Here is a 19,786-nt window from a genome sequence, read left to right as displayed (position 1 = left end):
AGCGAAATGGAGATAAACATGGAGGTGAGGAATGAGACAACAATCCAAGAATTTGTTCTGGAAGGGTTTCCTGCCATCCAGTACCTGGGGAACATTTTCTTCCTGATGCATCTGCTGGCATACCTGGCCTCTGTCACAGGAAATATGGTGATCATTATCATCACTTGGGTGGACCATCACCTCCAGACACCAATGTATATTTTACTCAGCACTTTCTCCTTCTCTGAATGCTGTTTTATCACCACAGTTATTCCTAAACTGCTGTCCATCTTTCTTTCAGGAAGACAAAAAATGTCTTTTACATCTTGTCTAATACAAGCCTTTTCTTTTCTGTTTTTTGGGTCAATAATTTTCTTCATTATGGCTGTGATGTCCTTGGATCGATACCTGGCCATTTGCAAACCTCTCCACTACCCGGCCATCATGAACCTGAGGGTCAGTTTCCTTCTGGTTTTCTTCTGCAGTGCTTTGTCCTTCATCTTCATCACTGGCTTGGTGCTCAAGGTTTCCCAGTTATCCTTCTGTGGCCCCAATGTCATCTCTCATTTCTTTTGTGACCTCGGCTCCCTAATTCATCTCTCTTGTTCTGACACCAGGTCTGTTGAAATATATATCTTCTTCCTTGCTTTACTTGTCATTCTGATATCTCTCATTTTAACCATCATTGCATACAGCAACATAGTATTCACAATTGTGCGACTTCCATCAGCCAAGGAGCGACAGAAAGCTTTCTCCACCTGCTCCTCTCACCTCTTTGTCCTCTGTCTGATGTACGGCAGCTCTGTCTTTATATATGTGAAACCAAAGCAAACAAATAGGCTGGACTCCAACAGGGAGGCTGCCCTTGTGAACACAGTGGTGACCCCCCTGCTGAACCCTGTCATCTACACTCTGCGGAACAAGCAGGTCCACCAGGCTCTGAGGGATGCTCTATCCAGGGTGAGGTTGCAGAAACAGAGCTTTGGAAGGTAAGTGGATCTTCTTGGTCTTCTAGTTAAATTTCCCATTATTGCAGAAATCTTTTCTATAGAATCTCTACACATAGTGACCTAGCATATGCTAATTTTCATCTGGATGGGTACTATCTTACTTTGCAATGCAATACTTTTCACTATTTGAAAATTCATATTAGTGCTCTATATTATGCTAAAGGATATCTTGACTTTTTACTCAGTGGTCTTTTATGAATTCAATTCAGACAACATTTATGGAGACCCTTGTATACAAAAATCATATAATACAAATTTTTTAACCTAAGAATTTAAAACATTGTCAATCAAATGATAAAAATAATTGCTGGTACCTTCTTATGCTTGAGTTTTCTGATACCTAAAAAAACATAGAAACATTACCATTTTATGTATTCATGGTTTGAAATTTTATTTATTTATTTATTTATTTATTTTTTCATCTTATGACATAGGTCAGCATTTTATTATACAGTAAATAATTGTAGATAATTATAGGCATACCTTGTTTTATATCACTTTGCTTTATTGCACTTCACAGATACTATGCACGTTTGTTATTGTTGTTGGTTTCTGAAAATGACACGAAGTCACATAATAGCCTCATGAAAATTAATGGCATTTCATTAATTATATCTTTTATGTAACTTAACCAGCAGTAGCTCATTCTTTCTTTGGGTCAATTCATTTTAGAGGCATAAATAGCTCAGTGTAACTCTAGGTGGTTAGGCACTTTGACTTTGTCATCTTCTAGTGTATCAAATGTAATTAATAAAATTGTCTTTAACTCTTTCTTGAAACATAAATAAAATGCAAAACTTTTTAATTTATTCAACTTTCCCCCCCTGTAATTAATGTTGCCAAAGCTTGGACCCAATAGGTTACTTACTAAAAGATAGGTGATCTCACTACCAGATTCTCTCCCCATATGTAAGAGATATTTTTTCCTAATGTGACTTTAGGTGTGGGAACTGCCACTGTCTTCCAGGTTAAGCTAAATTATGGTCGACATTTTATGCAGCATTTTATGGATTAAAATTGGGCCAGTTATTGTGTTTGTAGCTTCTTGGAGTAAGTGGGTCCCCCCTGAAGACAATTGGCCCTAATGGAAGTAGTACCTGTCATATCTGACACAACATGGACATGGTGGGCATTTAATTTTTGGTATGTCTGATTTGAGTGCATATATTCCTTTCCTGCTTGATTTGAGAATTACTTATATTTAAGGCATATTATGATAAGGAAGAATTTTAGACTATCAAAGAATGTAGAGTGATTTAGATTTTTATGTCTGGGAATGGTCTGCTTTCAAACTGTCCTGGGGGTTATGGTCTTCCAAGGACTGTCGTGTCTATATGTCCCTCCTTTCCCCAAAGAAGATCATTTCTCCACCTAATCTAAAGGCAGGGAACTCCTGAGAATTATGTTTCTAGTTTCTGTGCACTAGATAAAATAGCCACCTCTGCCAATTTTCATAGTCTGGCCTCATGAACCAGACTAGTGTAGGAGATGAACCTCTAAGTATTTTTGTAGATGCTCTTTATTAAGTTGAGGTAGTTCTACTCTACTCCTAGCTTATTGTGCGTTTATTATTTTTTATCATGAATGAGTAGGAAAAGTACTCCTAGATCAACTCAGATGAAACCACAAGAAGAAGGTATGGCTTTTCTCTTGGTATTTGGCTGTAGTAGAGTTAGTATTGATAAAAATTCTGTTACTAGGGCATTCTTCTCCTAGCTTGGGTTAGGGAGAAAAGGTTTTTTGTTTTTGTTTTTTTATTTTGGAACTATTTTAAAAAATCTATCGGTCCTGAGTTGGAGGCTTCTGAAGCACTCTGTCTGAGATATATGAAAGGCAATAAGGAAACCCAGGGAAACAACTGCCTCAAGTCCCAAGGTCCCTAGGCTGTCTGCTATCTTCTTTCTGTATTTCAGAATCTTCCTATCATTCTTTGTTATGTTATGTCCAGGGTATTCTAATTTAAAGAGGGGAGATCTGGGGTGCCTAGGTGGCTCAGTCGGTTAAGCATCCAAATCTGGCTCAGGTCATGATCTCGTGGTTTGTGGGTTTGAGCCCCACATCGGGCTCTGTGCTGATGGCCAGCTCAGAGCTTGGAGCCTGCTTCAGATTCTGTATCGCCCTCTCTCTCTGACCCTCCCCTGCTCACACTGTCTCTCTCTCTCAGAAATAAATAAAACATTTTTAAAAATTAAAAAAATAAATAAAGAACTTGGTGGCTAACATGGCGGAGAAGAGGAATCTGTACTTCCTGAGTCTCTCAAAAAAAGAAGGGCTGAAGCCATAGGACTTTTGTGGTAGGAACCCCTCCCTAAGGAGAAAGAAAAAATGAAGAAGAGAGGAGAGAAGACTTCAAGGTCACCTAGATATGGGTCCAAGTGCCTACATCCCCCATGTTCTTGTAAACTGAAACAACTTAATCAGACTGCATGTTTATGTGTGTTACCATACATGGGAGACAAAGAAATAGAAAATGTATTTAAAAACTATGCCATGTGATGTGGGCTGCTCAGTTCTTTCGGGTACGAACCCAACTGAGCAGTGCCGGCACGAATAAAGTTGCTTCCTGGAAAGAAAAGCCTCGGTGTCACAACTCTCTGTGCAAGAATCCTGCAACACTTTGAACCCCAAGAATCTGGAAGGAAAACAGACAGAGTCTACCAGGGAGAAAGTGGGAAAACTGGACAGCCCCCATAGGTGTATGATTGTGAACTAGGGGAGATAAAATGGGCTGCAATGGCACAGAGGAGAGGGATCCTCTTCTATGGAGAGACAAAGAGTGGCTGTGGAAGCATAGGACTATATCTGGACAAGAGAAAAACCTTGGACTGGGGCAGAGAGGGATCCCATCTCTAACTGCAGGGCCTTCTTCAGACAAGGGCTGGCTGCCCTGTTTGCACACCTCAGCAGGAGGGGAGTCATCTCTGGATTTGATGGTAGGTCAGAGGCACAGTCTGCAGCAGGAGAAACCGGTCCCCTTCCCTGAAGTGCTGTGACGCAGGACAGAACCAGCTGGGATCACATATCGGGGAGCATGGGGAGGCGTTTCCCCAATGCCAGGGTACACGGAGTGGGAGTTTAGGTCCCAGTCAAACGGGGGCACAGGAGTCAGTGGACCGAGAAAGACCGCCCAGTCTGTGCCAGAGGCACAGTGAGAATGGATCCAAAGGAGTTATTTGGGACACCTGGTCCATGAAGAAGGAAAGGGGGGCTGCTATTTTTCTCCCCACAACCACCAAGGCAGGCCTCAGGGGTTGGTCCAAGATGATCCACGTGGAGGCGGGACCGCCTACACCAAGCCATGCCCCTCTGTGCTGGAAGAGAATTTCGTATCTCTTGGACTTGGATAGATGCTGTGGAACCAGACGACCCTCTCCTCTGGACCAGCACTCTGGCGTTGCCTGGATTAATTCTAGGACAATTCTTGTTAGTTAGATATATTCTCCCTTTCCTCCGTCTTATCTCTTCCCTCCCTCTAGGCTCGTTACTCTGGTTATTGGTTTGCTTAAACAGACATTTAATCCATTCTCTTGATGCATGTTCTACACCTCCTTCTTTCCTTTCTCTCTCTCTGGAATAATCAGGCCATATAGTTTCTCTGGATAACTCTATCTTTGTTTCTTTTTCCTCATCTCCTTCCTTATTCTCCTTTATCTCCCTCTCTGGATTAAGCCTTTTAGTCTCTCTGCCTGGTCAATGTTTTGACCTTGCCCCTGTTGTTTCTCTCTTTGTATATGCTCTTCTATCAACACCGCCTCCACCCTGTTCTTTTTTTGTAGCTGATGTTTCTGTTTTTTTGCTTTTAGACTGTTCTTTGTTTTTGTTTGTTTGCTTGTTTATTTGTGTATTTGCATGTTTTTGTTTGTCTGTTTGTGTTCCTTTCTAGGGCTACTTCAAGGAACAAATTAAAGCACACCTGGTGGAGGGTCCAAAACATCACCATGATTTGGGAAATAAAATAACCAAAGTCACAACAACAGACAGCAAATAACACTCTTCTAAAAATACCTCCTGAAGGGCCAGGCCTTGGACAGTGTATGACACCCCCCCCCCCCGCCCTTTAATATAGCAGTGCTTGCAGCTGCAGAGCACACAACAAGCTTTTAAAACTCACAAGGGACAGGGGCGCCTGGGTGGCTCAGTTGGTTAAGCATCTGACTTCAGCTCAGGTCATCATCTCCTGGTTTGTGGATCTCATGGTTCGTGGGTTCAAGCCCCATGTCAGGCTCTGTGCTGACAGCTAGCTCAGTCTGGAGCCTGTCTTGGGCTTCTGTGTCTCCCTCTCTCTCTCTCTCTCTGACCCTCCCCTGCTCATGCTGTCTCTATCTCTCTCTCAAAAATAAATAAAACATTAAAAAAAATTTTTAACTCACAAGGGACAGAAAACTAGCCAAAATGATGAAACAGAACAATTCTCCTCAAAAGAAATTCCAAGAAGAAGTGACAGCTAAAGAATTGATCAAAACAGATAAAAGCAACATAACTGAACAAGAATTTAGAATAATAGCCATAAAATTAATCACTGGGCTTGAAAAAAGCATAGAAGACAGCAGAGATTCCATTGCTATAGAGATCAAGGATGCTAAAACTAGTCATGATGAATTAAAAAATGATATAAATGAGTTGCAAAATAAAATGGAGGTGGCCACAGCACAGACTGAAGAGACAGAGGGGAGAATAGGTAAATTAGAAGATAAAATTATGGAAAAAGAGGAAGCAGGGAAAAAGATAAAATGACCCAGGATTATGAAAGGAGAATTAGAGAACTAAATGATGCAATTAAATGGAACAATATCTGTATCATAGGAATTACATAAGAAGAAGAAGAGAGAGAAAGGGGCTGAAGGGGTACTTGAACAAATCATAGCTGAGAATTTCACCAACCTGGGAAAGAAAACAGGTTCTGTTTCTGCCTTCCAAGAGGCACAGAGAACTCCCCTCAGATGTAACATGAATTGATCTTCTGCATGACATATTACAGTGAAACTGGTAAAATACAGGATAAAGAGAGAATTCTGAAAGCAGCTAGGGATAAAAGGGCCCTAACATACAAAGGGAGACCTATCAGAGTAGTTGCAGACCTATCTACTGAAACTTGGCAGGCCAGAAAGGAATGACAGGAAATCTTCAATGTGATGAGCAGGCAAAATATGCAGCCAAGAATCCTTTATCCAGCAAGCCTATCATTCAGAATAGAAGGAGAGAGAAAGGTTTTCCCAAACAAACAAAAACTGAAGGAATTCACTACCACTAAATCAGCCCTACAAAAGATCCTAAGGGGGACTCTTTGAGTGAAATGTTGCAAGGACCACAAAGTACCAGAGACACCACTACAAGCATGAAACCTACAGATAACACAATGACACTAAACCCATATTTTTCAATAATAATACTGAATGTAAATGGACTAAATGGTCCAATCAAAAGACACAGGTATCAGAATGGATAAAAAAGCAAGACCCATCTATTTGCTGTCTACAAGAGACTCATTTTAGGTCTGAGTACACCTTCAGATTGAAAGCGAGGGGATGGAGAACTATCTATCATGCTACTGGAAATAAAAAGAAAGCTGGAATAACCATACTTATATCAGACAAACAAGACTTTAAATCGAAGATTGTAACAAGAGATGAAGAAGTGCATTATATAAAATTACAGGATCTATCCATTAGGAAGAGCTAACAATTATAAATGTCTACAAACTGAATTCAGAAGCACCCAAATATATAAAACAATCACAAATATAAGCAATCTTATTGATAAGAATGTGCTAATTGCAGGGGACTTTAATACTCCTCTTACAGCAATGGATAGATCATCTAGACAGGGAATCAGTAAAAAACAATGGCCCTGAATGTCATATTGGAACACTTGGACTTGACAGATATATTTAGAACTCTACATCCCAAAGCAGCAGAATATACTTACTTCTCGAGTGCACCTGGAATATTTTCCAAGATAGATCACATATTGGGTCACAAAGGAGCCCTCAATAAATATAAAAGAATTGAGATCATGACATGCTCACTTTCAGACCACAATACTATGACACTTAAAACCAATTACAGGAAAAAGTCTGGAAAACTTCCATAAGCTTGGAGGTTAAAGAACATCCTACTAAAGAAAAAATGGGTCAATCAGGTATTTAGAGAAGAAATTAAAAAATATATGGAAACAAATGAAAATGAAAATGCTACAATCCAAGTCCTTTGGGATGCAGCAAAGGCAGTTCTAAGAGGAAGATACATTGCAATCCAGGCCTATCTCAAGAAACAAGAAAAATCCCAAATACAGAATCTAACAGCACACCTAAAGGAACTAGAAGCAGAACAGCAAAGACACCCCAAACCCAGCAGAAGAAGAGAAATAATAGAGGTCAGGGAAGAAATAAACAATATAGAATCCAAAACAAAAAACAAAAAAACAACAGTAGAACAGATCAATGAAACCAAGAGTTGGTTTTTTGAAAAAATAAACAGAATGATAAACCACTAGCCAGGCTTCTCAAAAAGAAAAGGGACAGGACACAAATAGATAAAATCACGAATGAAAATGGATTCATTACAACCCATCCCTCAGAAATACAAGCAATTATCAGGGAATACTATGAAAAATTATATGTCCTCAAACTGGACAATCTGGAAGAAATGGACAAATCCCTGTACACACACACACTACCAAAACTCAAATGGGAAGAAATACAAAATTTGAATAGATCCATAATTAGTGAAGAAATTGAACCAGTTATCAAAAACCTCCGAACAAATAAGAGTCCTGGGCCAGATGGCTTCCCTGGGGAATTCTACCAGAAATTTGAAACAGAGTTAATACCTGTCCTTCTCCAGCTGTTTCCAAAAATAGAAATGGAAGGAAAACTTCTGGACTCATTCTATGAACCCAGAATCACTTTGATTCCCAAACCAGAGAGAGACCCAGCAAAAAAAGAGAACTACAAGCGAATATCCCTGATGAATATGGATGCAAAAATTCTCAACAGGATACTAGCAATTCGAATTCAACAGCATGTAAAAAGAATTATTCACCGTGGTCAAGTGGGATTCATTCCTGGGTTACAGGGCTGGCTTAATATTTGCAAATCACTCAATGTGATACATCACATTAACAAAAGAAGAAATAGGAACCATATGATCCTGTCAATAGATGCAGAAAAAGCATTTGACAAAATATAGCATCTCTTCTTAATAAAGACTCTTGAGAAAGTCGGGATAGAAGGAACTTACTTAAACATCATAAAAGCTATTTATGAAAAGCCCACAGCTAATATCATCCTCAGTGGGGAAAAACTGAGAGCTTTCCCCCTGAGATCATGAACACGACAGGATGTCCACTCTCACTGCTGTAGTTTAACATAGTGCTGGAAGTCCTAGCATCAGCAATCAGACAACAAAATGAAATAAAAAAACATCAGAATTGGCAAAGAAGAAGTCAAACTTTCACTTTACACACATGACATGATACTCTACGTGGAAAACCCGACAGACTCCACCAAAAGTCTGCTAGAACTGATCCATGAATTCAGCAAAGCTACAGGGTACAAGATCAACGTACAGAAATTGGTTGCATTTTTATACACCAATAATGAAGCAACAGAAAGAGAAATCAGGAAGTTGATCCCATTCACAATTGCACAAAAAACCATAAAACACCTAGGAATAAACCTAACCAAAGATACAAGATATCTGTATGATGAAAACTACAGAAAACTTATGAAGGAAATTGAAGAAGACACAAAGAAAGGGAAAAACATTCCACGCTCATGGACTGGAAGAATAAATATTGTTAAATTATTGTTAATAAATATTGTTAAAATGTCAATACTACCCAAAGCAATCTACACATCCAATGCAATCTCAATCAAAATTGCACCAGCATTCTTCTCAAAGCTAGAACAATCCTAAAATGTGTATGGAACCACAAAAGACCCCAAATAGCCAAAGTAAAAATGAGCCAAAATCAGGAGGCATCACAATCCCAGACTTTAGCCTCTACTACAAAGCTGTAATCATCAAGATGGTATGGTATTGGCACAAAAACAGACAAATAAACCAGTGGAATAGAATAGAGAATCCAGAATTGGACCCACAGTTGTATGGCCAACTAATCTCTGACAAAGCAAGAAAAGAGTATCCAATGGAAAAAAGATAGTCTCTTTGACAAATGGTGCTGGGAGAACTGGACAGCAACATGCAGAAGAATGAAACTAGACCACTTTCTTACACCATACAGAAAATAAACTCAAAATGGATGAAGGACCTGAATGTGACACAGGAAACCATCAAAACCCTAGAGGAGAAAGAAGACAACAACCTCTTTGACCTCAGCTGCAGCAATTTCTTACTCAACACATCTCCTAAGGGAATTAAAAGTAAAAATGAACTATTGGGACCTCATCAAGATGAAAAGCTTCTGCACTGCAAAGGAAAGAGTCAACAAAACCAAAAGGCAACTGACGGAATGGGAAAATATAGTTGCAAATGACATATCAGATAAAAGACTGGTATCCAAAATCTATAAAGAACTTACCAAACTCCACACCCATAAAACAAATAGTCCAGTGAAGAAATGGGCAGAAGACATGAATAGACACTTTTCCATAAAAGACATCCAGATGGCCAACAAACACATGAAACGATGCGTCACTCATCATTAGAGAAATACAAATCAAAACCACACTGAGATACCACCTCAGAGTGGCTAAAATGAATAAATCAGGAGACTGTAGACGCTGGCAATGATGTAGAGAAATGGGAACTCTCTTGCACTGTTGGTGGGAATGCAAACTGGTGCTGCCGCTCTGGAAAACAGTGTGGAGGTTTTTGAAAAAATTAAAAATAGAACTACCCTATGACCCAGCAATAGCACTGCTATGAATTTAGTCAAAGGATACAAGAGTGCTGACTCATAGGGGCACATGTACCCCAATGTTCGTAGCAGCACTTTCAACAATAGTCAAATCATGGAAAGACCTAAATGCCCATCAACTGATGAATGGATCAAGAAGATGTGGTTTATATATATAATGGAATACTACATGGCAATGAGAAAAAATGAAATCTGGCCATTTGCAGTAACATGGATGGAACTGTAGGGTTTTATGCTTAGTGAAATAAGTCAGTCAGAGAAAGACAGATACCATCATATGTGGATCTTGAGAAACTTAACAGAAGACCATGGGAGAAGGGAAAGGGGAAAAGTTACAGAAAGGGAGGGAGGCAAATCATAAAAGACTCTTAAATGCCAAGAACAAACAGAGGGGTGATGGGGGTTGGGGGAGAGGGGAAAACGGGTGATGGGCATTGAGGAGGGCTCTTGTTGGGATGAACAGTTTCTGTTGTATGGAAACCAATTTGACAATAAAGCATATTAAAATAAATAAACAAACAAACATTAAAAATATTTTAAGAAAAGAGGGAAGACCTGGGTGGGGGGAAGGGTTATTCCACCTTGGTGGAACAGAGAGTCTTTAATGAACTCCTTGAAATTAGTTATTTTGGGATGAAAGGCATTATTCTGTGAAAGACATTTCTCATATGACAGACCATGAAAATTGAAGTAAGGGCTGATTCACAGAGGAACCTTCATAGTATTAGTATATATACAATTTTCAGAGAAGGTATGAATTTCAGGAGAAATATACGAGGTAGTAGAAGAAAATTTAGTGCTTTCGTTTGAGTTACCCCAGAAGCAGACTCAGAAGCAAGGATTTGAAGACAAGTAGTTTACTGGAGAGTTGATTCCATAAATGACCAGTAGGGAGGAGAGAAAGTGCTATAGGAAAAAGAATTGTGTCTTATCAAGCCAGTTACCCTTCTGGGAAATTGGAGCCCAATCTCACTGTGGAATTCTGTGTAGCAGTATAGAACATTCTTCAGAGTTATTCAAACCCAGAAGAAAAGAAGATGGGGTATGTATATAACAATTCTGCACCCATTATTCACTGAGGATTGCTTGTGGGAATGTTCTTTTGCTAGCCCTTCTGGCTTGTCATAATTATTCACAGAAAAATGTGCATAATTCCAAAAATAGTGCGCTGGCAGAGTTTGCAGGAATTTGTAGTAAACAACCTACAGATTGCCTATCAAGTTGAATCCAAGGTAATATGAGTGGGGCCTAGCAGTGCCTTCTTCAATCCATCTTTTATACTAGTTAGATTACTTGCCCACCACCTAGAAGAGACTCATTTTAGATTTAAAGACACCTGCAGATTGAAAGTGAGGGGATGAAGAACCATTTATTATGCATATAAATGGACATCAAAAGAAACCTCAGTACTAATACTTATATCAGACAAAGTAGACTTTAAAACAAAGACTAGCAAGAAATGAAAAAGGGCACCATATCGTAACAAAGGGGACAATCCAACAATAAGATACACAATTGTAACCATTTATGCACCCAACATGGAAGCACACAAATATAAAACAATAACAACCATAAAAGAACTTATTGATAATAATACAATAATAGTAAGGGACTTGAACAGCACCCTTACATCCATGTATGGATCATCTAAACAGAAAATAAACAAGGAAAAAATGGCTTTGAGTGATATACTGACTGGATGGACTTAGAAATATTCACAACATTTCATCCTACAACAGCAGAATACACATTCTTTTCAGGTGCAAATGGGATTGTCTCCAGAATTCATCACATATTAGGTCACAAATAAGGCCTCAACAGATACAAAGAGATTAGGTGCAAATGGGAGATTCTCCAGAATAGATCACATAATGGTAGCAAATCAGACCTCAACAAACACAAAAAGATTGAAACTAATTTTTTTTTTTTTTGAGCACAATGCTATGAAACCCGAAGTCAACCACAAGAAAAGGTTTGGGAACACCACAAATACATGGAGGTTCAAGAACATGCTCCTAAAGAATGGATGAGTTGGGGCACCTGGGTGGCTCCCCAGTCGGTTGAGCATATGACTTCGGCTCAGGTCATGATCTCACAGTTCATGGGTTCAAGCCCCACGTCGGGCTCTATGCTGGCAGCTAGCTCAAAGTCTGGAGACTGTTTTAGATTCTGTATCTCCCTCTCTCTAACCCTCCCCTGCTCACGCTGTGTGTGTCTCTCTCTCAGAAGTAAATAAAAAACATTAAAAAAGTTTTAAAAAAGAATGAAGGAGTCAACCAGGAAATTTAAAAAGAAATAAAAAATATGTATGGTAGCAAGTGAAAATGACAACACAGTGGTCCAAAGCCGTTGGGATGGATTAAAAGCAGTTCCAAGAGGAAATTATATAGCAATACAGGTCTACCTCAAGAGGCAAGAAAAATGCCAAATAAAAAACCAAATCTTACACCTAAAGGGGTTAGAAAAAGAAAAACAAATGAAACTTAAAGCCAGCAGAAGCAGGGGGATAAAGATTAGAACAGAAATAAATGATATAGAACACCCCCAAAGAGTAGAACAGATTAATGAAACTAAGAGTTGGTTCCTTGAAAAAATTAATACAATTAATAAACCTCCAGCCAGACTTATCAAAAAGAAAAGAGAAAGTACCGAAATAAAATCACAAATGAGAGAGGAGCAATAAAAACCAACACCACAGAAATACAAACCGCCAGAAGAGAACATTATGGGGGCACCTGAGTGGCTCAGTTGGTTAAACATCCAACACTTGATTTTTGTCTCAGTTCATGATCTCATGGTTCCATGAGATGCAGCCCTACATCAGGCTTCTACACTGACAGTGTGGAGCCTGCTTTGCTTAGGTTCTCTCTCTTCCTCTGCTCCTCCCCTGCTCACGAGCATGCACTCTCTCTCAAATAAACATTTAATAGTAAACCACAATTTTTAGAACAACATAAAGAAGACAATATTATGAAAAATTATATGCTAATAAATTGGGACAATCTGGAAGATACGGATACATTTTTAGAAACATAGAAACACCCCAAACTGAAGCAAGAGGAAATAGAAAACTTGGAAAAAAAAAACTGAACAGAATTTCAAGAATTTGAAATCAGAAAAGAATTTGAATCTGCAATAAAAAAGTCTCCCAACAAAAGAGGTCCAGGGCCAGATGGCTCACGGGTGAATTTTAACAAACTTTTAAGGAAGAGTTAATACCCATTCTTCTCAAAGTATTCCAAAAATAGAAATAGAAGGAAAACTCCCAAAGTCATTCTATAAGGCCAGCATTACCTTGACACCAAACCCAGACAAAGATTCCCGTAAAAAGGAGAAATGCAGGCCAATATCCCTGATGAACATGAATTCGAAAATTTTAAATAATGAAAGGCAGATATCATATGTTTTCATTCATATGTGGATCTTGAGAAACTTAACAGAAGACCATGGGGGAAGGCACTTCTAGACACAAATAATGAAGCAGAAGAAAGAGAAATTAAGAACTCAATCCCATGTACCAATGCAACAAAAACAATAAGATACTGAAGAATAAACCTAACCAGAGAAGTGAAAGACCTGTACTCTGAAAACTATAAAACACCGATGAGGATGAGCACTGTGTGTTATATAGAAACCAACTTGACAATAAACTATTAAAAAAACAAAACAAAACAAAGAAACACTGACGAAGAAAATTGCAAGGACACAGAATTGGAAAGACATTCATGCTCATGGATTGGAAGAAGAAATATTTTTAAAATGTTTATACTATCTACTGGAATCTACACATTTAATGTAATCTATATACAAATACCAACAGTACTTTTCACAGAGCTAGGACAAACAATCCTAAAATTTGTGTGGAACCCCCCAAAGACTTTAAATAGTGACAGCAACCTTGAAAATGAAAAGCAAAGCCGGAAGCATCACGATTCTGGATTTCAGGCTATATTACAAAGCTGTAGTAATCAAAACAATATGGCAATAGAACAAAAATAGACACATAGATCAATGAAACAGAATAGAAAATATAGAACTGAACCACGACTACATGGTCAATTAATCTTTGCCAAAGCAGGAAAGTATATCCAATAGAAAAAGACAATCTCTTAAGCAAATGGTGTTGAGAAAACTGGACAATAACATGCAAAAGGATGAAACTGCACTGCCTTCTTTCACCATACACAAAGATAAATTCAAAATGGATGAATAATCTAAACGTGAGACAGGAAATCATCAGATCTTAGAGGAGAACACAGGCAGACACCTCTTTGACATAGGCCATAGCAATTTCTTTCTATATATGTTGCTGAAACAAGGTTAAAAAAAAAAAAAAGAATAAACTATTGAGACTACATCAAAAAACATGAATAAATAGTGGTATTGGAGAGCCATGAAGGCACTATCCAGAAAAGTGGAACAATTTGAAATATTGTTGGTGTCAGCTCACCACCTCTTATGCTAGATACAAAGTGTAATTAGTTCAGCTCATTTCTTTGAGTGTCCCCTTTGCAAACCTTTCCATCAAACCACATGAAGACATCCCACCTGCCCACTGTCATGTTGGCATTGGTGCTCCTCATGTGTAACAGGTGTTTATGCACCATGAATCTGGCACTGAATAAAATTAATACCCCATGCAAAGGATCCTTTATCTGAGCATTAAAATTTATAGTCTCATTCTACTCCAGCTTCTGTAACTCATCTCTCATATTCTTTATTTTTCCTAACTTCCAACTGAGAATATGACCATAGAGTCCAGGTATGGCCTGGAATGAAAGCAAAGTGTGTTGATGGAGAGATGTTATAAAAATGATTTTGTCTAATAGTGGGAAAGTGGGACCCACAGGAAAATCGTGAAAGTTTCCATAATATTTGCCTTGACGTTGTAAGTTCAATACTGATAAGGGAAGATTCAAGCAGAACAAATTTCCAAACAGCTACCATATGCCCCAGGATTGCCTGAAAATACACTTTGGGAGTTTAGTCCACTTCTCTGGATTTCAGTGGGAAGCCAAGGCCAAGAAAAATGGGTCACTCCTGCTGTTGCAGCCCAGCTGAGGTACTATGGTACAATGCAGTGGTTGCTATGGATATAGCTTCTCCACCCTAAGGCTTACATCTCTTCCTCAACTCCATCTAGAAAGAATCTAAGGATCCACTTCCCAGATACTTTTATCTGGGAGAGAGGGCCCTGCCAGGTTAGAGATTTTTCAGAAGCCACCAAGCATTTCCTTTTCTCCCCTGAAGAAGAAAAATTGTGTGCTTTCGTTTTCAAGATTGTGAAACAAAATGAAAATATCCTTTGGATGAAAAGAATCATATGTTAGGAGAAGCATGAAGAATGATTAACCAAGAAAGGTGGACTTTCCCAGTATCTTCCAAAAAGCCTGATGAAAGCCAGGGTGTAATCGAGCTCTTACTCATCATAGAATTGTTCTTTTAACAACTAAGCTCTGGCATACAACACATGGAGAAAATTGTAGTCTGGACTTTTACCCCAAGTTAGTAGCAACATTCAGCTTGGGAATTTAGAAACCATATAATTTCCTTGAAAACTCTTAGCAGAGAACAGTGGGAGTCAGTGTCACTATAATTAATTGGGAAGATAAATCCAAGGGTTGCCCCAGTAACTTGTTCTCAACAGTGACCCGTTAGCTGCCCCCAGGACAGCAGCCGTACCTTTACTTTCTGCCCCTGTGTCTTCATCATCTAGTAAAATTAGGAGGCTGCACTCTCTGCTCACTGGCTCAGTCCATCCTGTTTGGTGATCAAACAGTCTTGCATGAAAAATATCAGAAAGCCTCAGACTTGCGTGTCAGCAGGTTCTCATTGTTGATGCAGTAAAACAAAGATGCTTCTCTATATGGAAAGGTGAAGATATGATGGAGGAGCATAGTGGAGGACAAGGTATCTTGGAGCAGGTGTACCAGTGACAGTGGAGCACTACAGCAGAAGGAGCTTGTCTCAGAAGTACCCAGGGATAAACCTATGAGAAGCAAGTAAAGGAGGTAGACCACAATGTTGCCTGTTAGGCAGGTTTTTACCCACTTGGAGAAAGAACCCTAGTCTGAGATTCCATATCTAGCCCAGAATTGGCTATAGTGAAATGTGGTTGTTTTTACTTTGCTTCTTCCTGGGGTTTCAGTGGTCAAGGCTGCCATGTAGCCTTGCAGTGGTATGAAACATTTTGGGCTGTAGAAAAAGGGCTTTGTCAGCCAGACCTGGTAACATGGGATGCATATTCACCTTACTGTGGGACAGTAGGCTATGATAAATGCATTTACTTCTCTCCTTTCCTCTCATCTCACAGCAAACTCTTGATTTCTTGGAAGACAATAGCTGCTAGAGGAGGAAGTTCTGCCTGCCATAAGGTGACTCCTGTGTGTGACTGGCCATAGGGACCGTGATGATTTGTGGACTTACTGGGGACAAACGGAACAGAAGCAGAAGCTCCTTCAGGCTGTGCCACTCGGGGGTGAGCAGTTTGGTTTCACAAGCAACACTTCAGGGGATCTGGCCCACAGTGGGTTAGTGAGAGTGACACATTCCATACTCCCAATGTTTAGCCTATTGAGCTACTAGAGCCAAATACCATTGTGAGAGAAGTCACTGATTGAGAGGACTGAAGAGAGAGATGTTCACTGAGCTTCATGGAAGAGTCAGTGTATAAGTGCCAGCTTTTCAGCATATCCTCTTAAGTAGGTTAATCCTGTGACCTACTGTGAGTCCCACCATCCTCACAGGCTAGCAAAACCCAAGGGGTGGTTGGCAAATTCTGGATTTACAGTTTATGTCCTGTTGAGTAGCACGCAATGTCTCTGGTTTCCAGTCTCTTCTATAAAATGCTTGAGCTAAAGTAGATGCTCTCTAAGCACCGTGTCATTCCACAGGCCAGTAACTCATCAGTGATTATAACTAAGGGTAGAAACAAGTAAGATATAAAGCTGATCTTTCACTTAAGGTTGAGAAATCACCAACAATTGGTTTACTCCCATTTTAAAAGATTTTGTCACTGCATTTGGAAACAGTAGGTACTCTGGATTTGGGTATTCTGGGTAAAGTCCCAGCTATGTGACCTAAGTTCTCTGGAACTCTCTAAGCCTCAGTTTCTGCTTCTGTAGAATAAGGGGTTTGTGGTTATGGTGAAGAGTAATAGAAATACTGAATTTCAATGACCAGCACAGAACAAGCATAGATCCTCAACAGATGATGTTGATGACAACTTGGGCCACAGAATGTGTTACATTATTAAAAGGGATATTCAAAGGGAATATTACTAACATTACTGTTATGTTTACTTATAAACTGATAATATCATTAAAAATAATAAAATATATAACTACAAAAATGTCAATAACCCTGCCTCCTGCTGATGCTCTATTTAAGCATTATATTAATGATCATAGCATTATAGTTAGACTTTGAGGAACAAGAGAAAACATTAGCATCATATGTCAGGTGAGTTGTATACTTTATCTTACTTAATTCTCATAGGAACATGAACAGGTATCCTACCATCTTCATTTCACTAAGGGTGAAAGTGAAGGTCTCAAGTTTCGCTAACTTTGCAAAGATGACCCATCTCAGGGATTAGAACACACTGTTTAGCTAGTATTGAATTCAGGTCCATCTGATTCAAGAACCAACTGACTAAACTACTTCGCTATCAGTCTAGCCACCTTCTTGGATAGGCAAATACCTTAATCATATTTCTTTAAAAGCATGTTGTTGCTGACTTTAGGTTAAGGACAGCAGTGATGATGTTGTGGAAAGAGATGCCCATGGAAATGGGGAATGGGACCACTGTGCAGGAATTCACCTTGGAGGGATTCCCTGCCTTCCAACACCTGGGAAAAGTCCTCTTCCTGGTGCACCTGCTGGCATACCTGGCATCCATTGCAGGCAATGCTCTCATAGTGACCATCACCTGTGCCGACTCCTGGTTCCAGACACCTATGTACTTTTTTCTTCAGCATTTTCTCCTTCTTTGAGTGTTGTTTCATAAGTGCTGCTATTCCCAAGTTGCTGGTCATCTTTCTTTTAGGCAGGCAAACTATTTCCTCTCTTGCCTGTTTCATACAAGCCTTTATGTTTCTATTTCTGGGAGCAGCAGGTTTCCTCCTCATAGCAGTGAGGTTTCCCTTCCCCTATGATCATCTGTTAAGTTTCTCAGATTCCACATATGAATGAAATCATATGATACCTGTCTTTCTCTGACTTATTTCACTTAGCATCATAGTCTCCAGTTCCATCCATGTTGTTGCAAATGGCAAAATTTCATTCTTTTTGATCGCTGAGTAGTATTCCATTGTATACATATCCCATATCTTCTTTAACCATTAAACAGTTGGTGGACATTTGGGCTCTTTCCATAATTTGGCTATTATTGATAGTTCTGCTTATAAACATTGTGGTGCATGTGCCCTTCAAGTCAGCATTTTTGTATCCTTTGGATAAATTCCCAGCAGTGCAATTGCTGGATTGTAGGGTAGTTCTATTTTTAATTTTTTAAGGAGCTTCCATACTGTTTTTCAGAGTGGCTGCACCAGCTTCCATTTCCACCAACAATGCAAGAGGGTTTCCTTTTTTCCACATCCTCGCCACCATCTATTGTTTCCTGAGTTGTTAATTTAGACATCTTGAAGGTGTGAGGTGGTATTTCATTGTGGTTTTGATTTACATTTCCCTGATTACGAGTGATGTTGAGCATCTTTTCATGTGTCTGTTAGACATCTGGATGTCTTTTTTAGAAAAGTGTCTATTCATGTCTTTTGCCCATTTCTTAACTAGGTTATTTGTTTTTTGAGTGATGAGTTTGGTAAGTTCTTTATAGATTTTTGATACTAACCCTTTATCTGATATATCATTTGCAAGTATCTTCTCCCAGTCTGTTAGTTTCCTTTTAGTATTGTTGATTGTTTCCTTTACTGTGCAGAAGCTTTTTATCTTTATGAAGTCCCAATAATTCATTTTTGTTTTTATTTCCCTCTCATTTGGAGACATGTCAAGTAAGAAGTTGCTGTGGCTGAAGTCAAAGAGGTACCTGCCTGTTTTATTCTATAGGATTTTGATGGTTTCCTGTCTCACATTTAGGTCTTTCATCCATTTTGAATTTATTTTTGTGTGTGGTGTAAGAAAATGGTCCAGTTTCATCTTCTGCATGTTGCTGTCCTGTTCTCTCAGTACCATTTGCTAAGGAGACTGTCTTTTTCCCATTGGATACTTTTTCCTGCTTTGCCAAAGATTAACTGACTATATAGTTGTGGTTCATTTCTGGGTTTTAGATTCTATTCCGTTGATCTATGTCTATTTTTGCTCCATTACTGTACTGTTTTGATCACTACAGCTTTGTGATATAACTTGAGGTCTGGAATTGTGAAGCCTTCGCTTTTCTTTTCTTTTTCAAGGTTGCTTTGGCAATTTGGAGTCTTTTGTGGTTCCATACAAATTTTAGGATTGTTTGTTGTATTTTTGTGAAAAATGCTGGTGGATTTTGATAGGGATTGCTTTAAATGTGTAGGTTCCTTTGAGTAGTATAGATGTTTTAATAATTTTGTTCTTCCAATTCATGAGCATGGAATATCTTTCCATTTCTTTGTGTCCTCTTCAATTTTTTTAAATCAGTGTTTTATAGTTTTCAGAATAGAGGTCTTTAACTTCTTTGGTTAGTTTATTCCTAGGTATCTTATTCTTTTCATTGCCTTGGTAAATAGGATTGATTTCTTAATTTCTCTTTATACTGCTTCATTATTGATGTTTAGAAACACCACAGATTTCTGTATGTTAATTTCGTATCCTGAAACTTTATTGAGTTCATGTATCAGCTCTAGCAGTTTTTTGGTTGAATCTTTCAGGTTTTCCATGTAGAGTATCACATCACTTATGAAAAGTGAAAGTTTGACTTCTTCTTCACC

General features: G+C 38.9%; 1 protein-coding gene across 1 annotated transcript; it reads left to right on the top strand.

The window, feature by feature from the left end:
- Nucleotides 1-6: 6 nt before the first annotated feature.
- Nucleotides 7-17,863, top strand: LOC120232766 (olfactory receptor 6C74-like). The gene is made up of 3 exons (XM_039233665.1): nucleotides 7-968; nucleotides 16,271-16,399; nucleotides 17,614-17,863. The coding sequence occupies exons 1-3, from the start codon at nucleotides 7-9 to the stop codon at nucleotides 17,861-17,863; spliced, it is 1,341 nt and encodes a 446-aa protein (XP_039089596.1).
- Nucleotides 17,864-19,786: the final 1,923 nt, after the last annotated feature.

This window comes from Hyaena hyaena, unplaced genomic scaffold, assembly GCF_003009895.1.
Source record: "Hyaena hyaena isolate Hyena2069 unplaced genomic scaffold, ASM300989v1 scaffold_78, whole genome shotgun sequence".
Taxonomy (NCBI): domain Eukaryota; kingdom Metazoa; phylum Chordata; class Mammalia; order Carnivora; family Hyaenidae; genus Hyaena; species Hyaena hyaena.
This window is presented reverse-complemented; position numbering and strand designations above follow the sequence as displayed.

Coding starts and splice junctions, on each gene's coding strand:
- LOC120232766 (XM_039233665.1), top strand. CDS start 7: ATGGAGATAAACATGGAGGTGAGGAATGAGACAACAATCCAAGAATTT. Junction 969..16,270: donor CAGAAACAGAGCTTTGGAAG/GTAAGTGGATCT, acceptor GACTGGCCATAG/GGACCGTGATGATTTGTGGA. Junction 16,400..17,613: donor GGGGATCTGGCCCACAGTGG/GTTAGTGAGAGT, acceptor TGCTGACTTTAG/GTTAAGGACAGCAGTGATGA.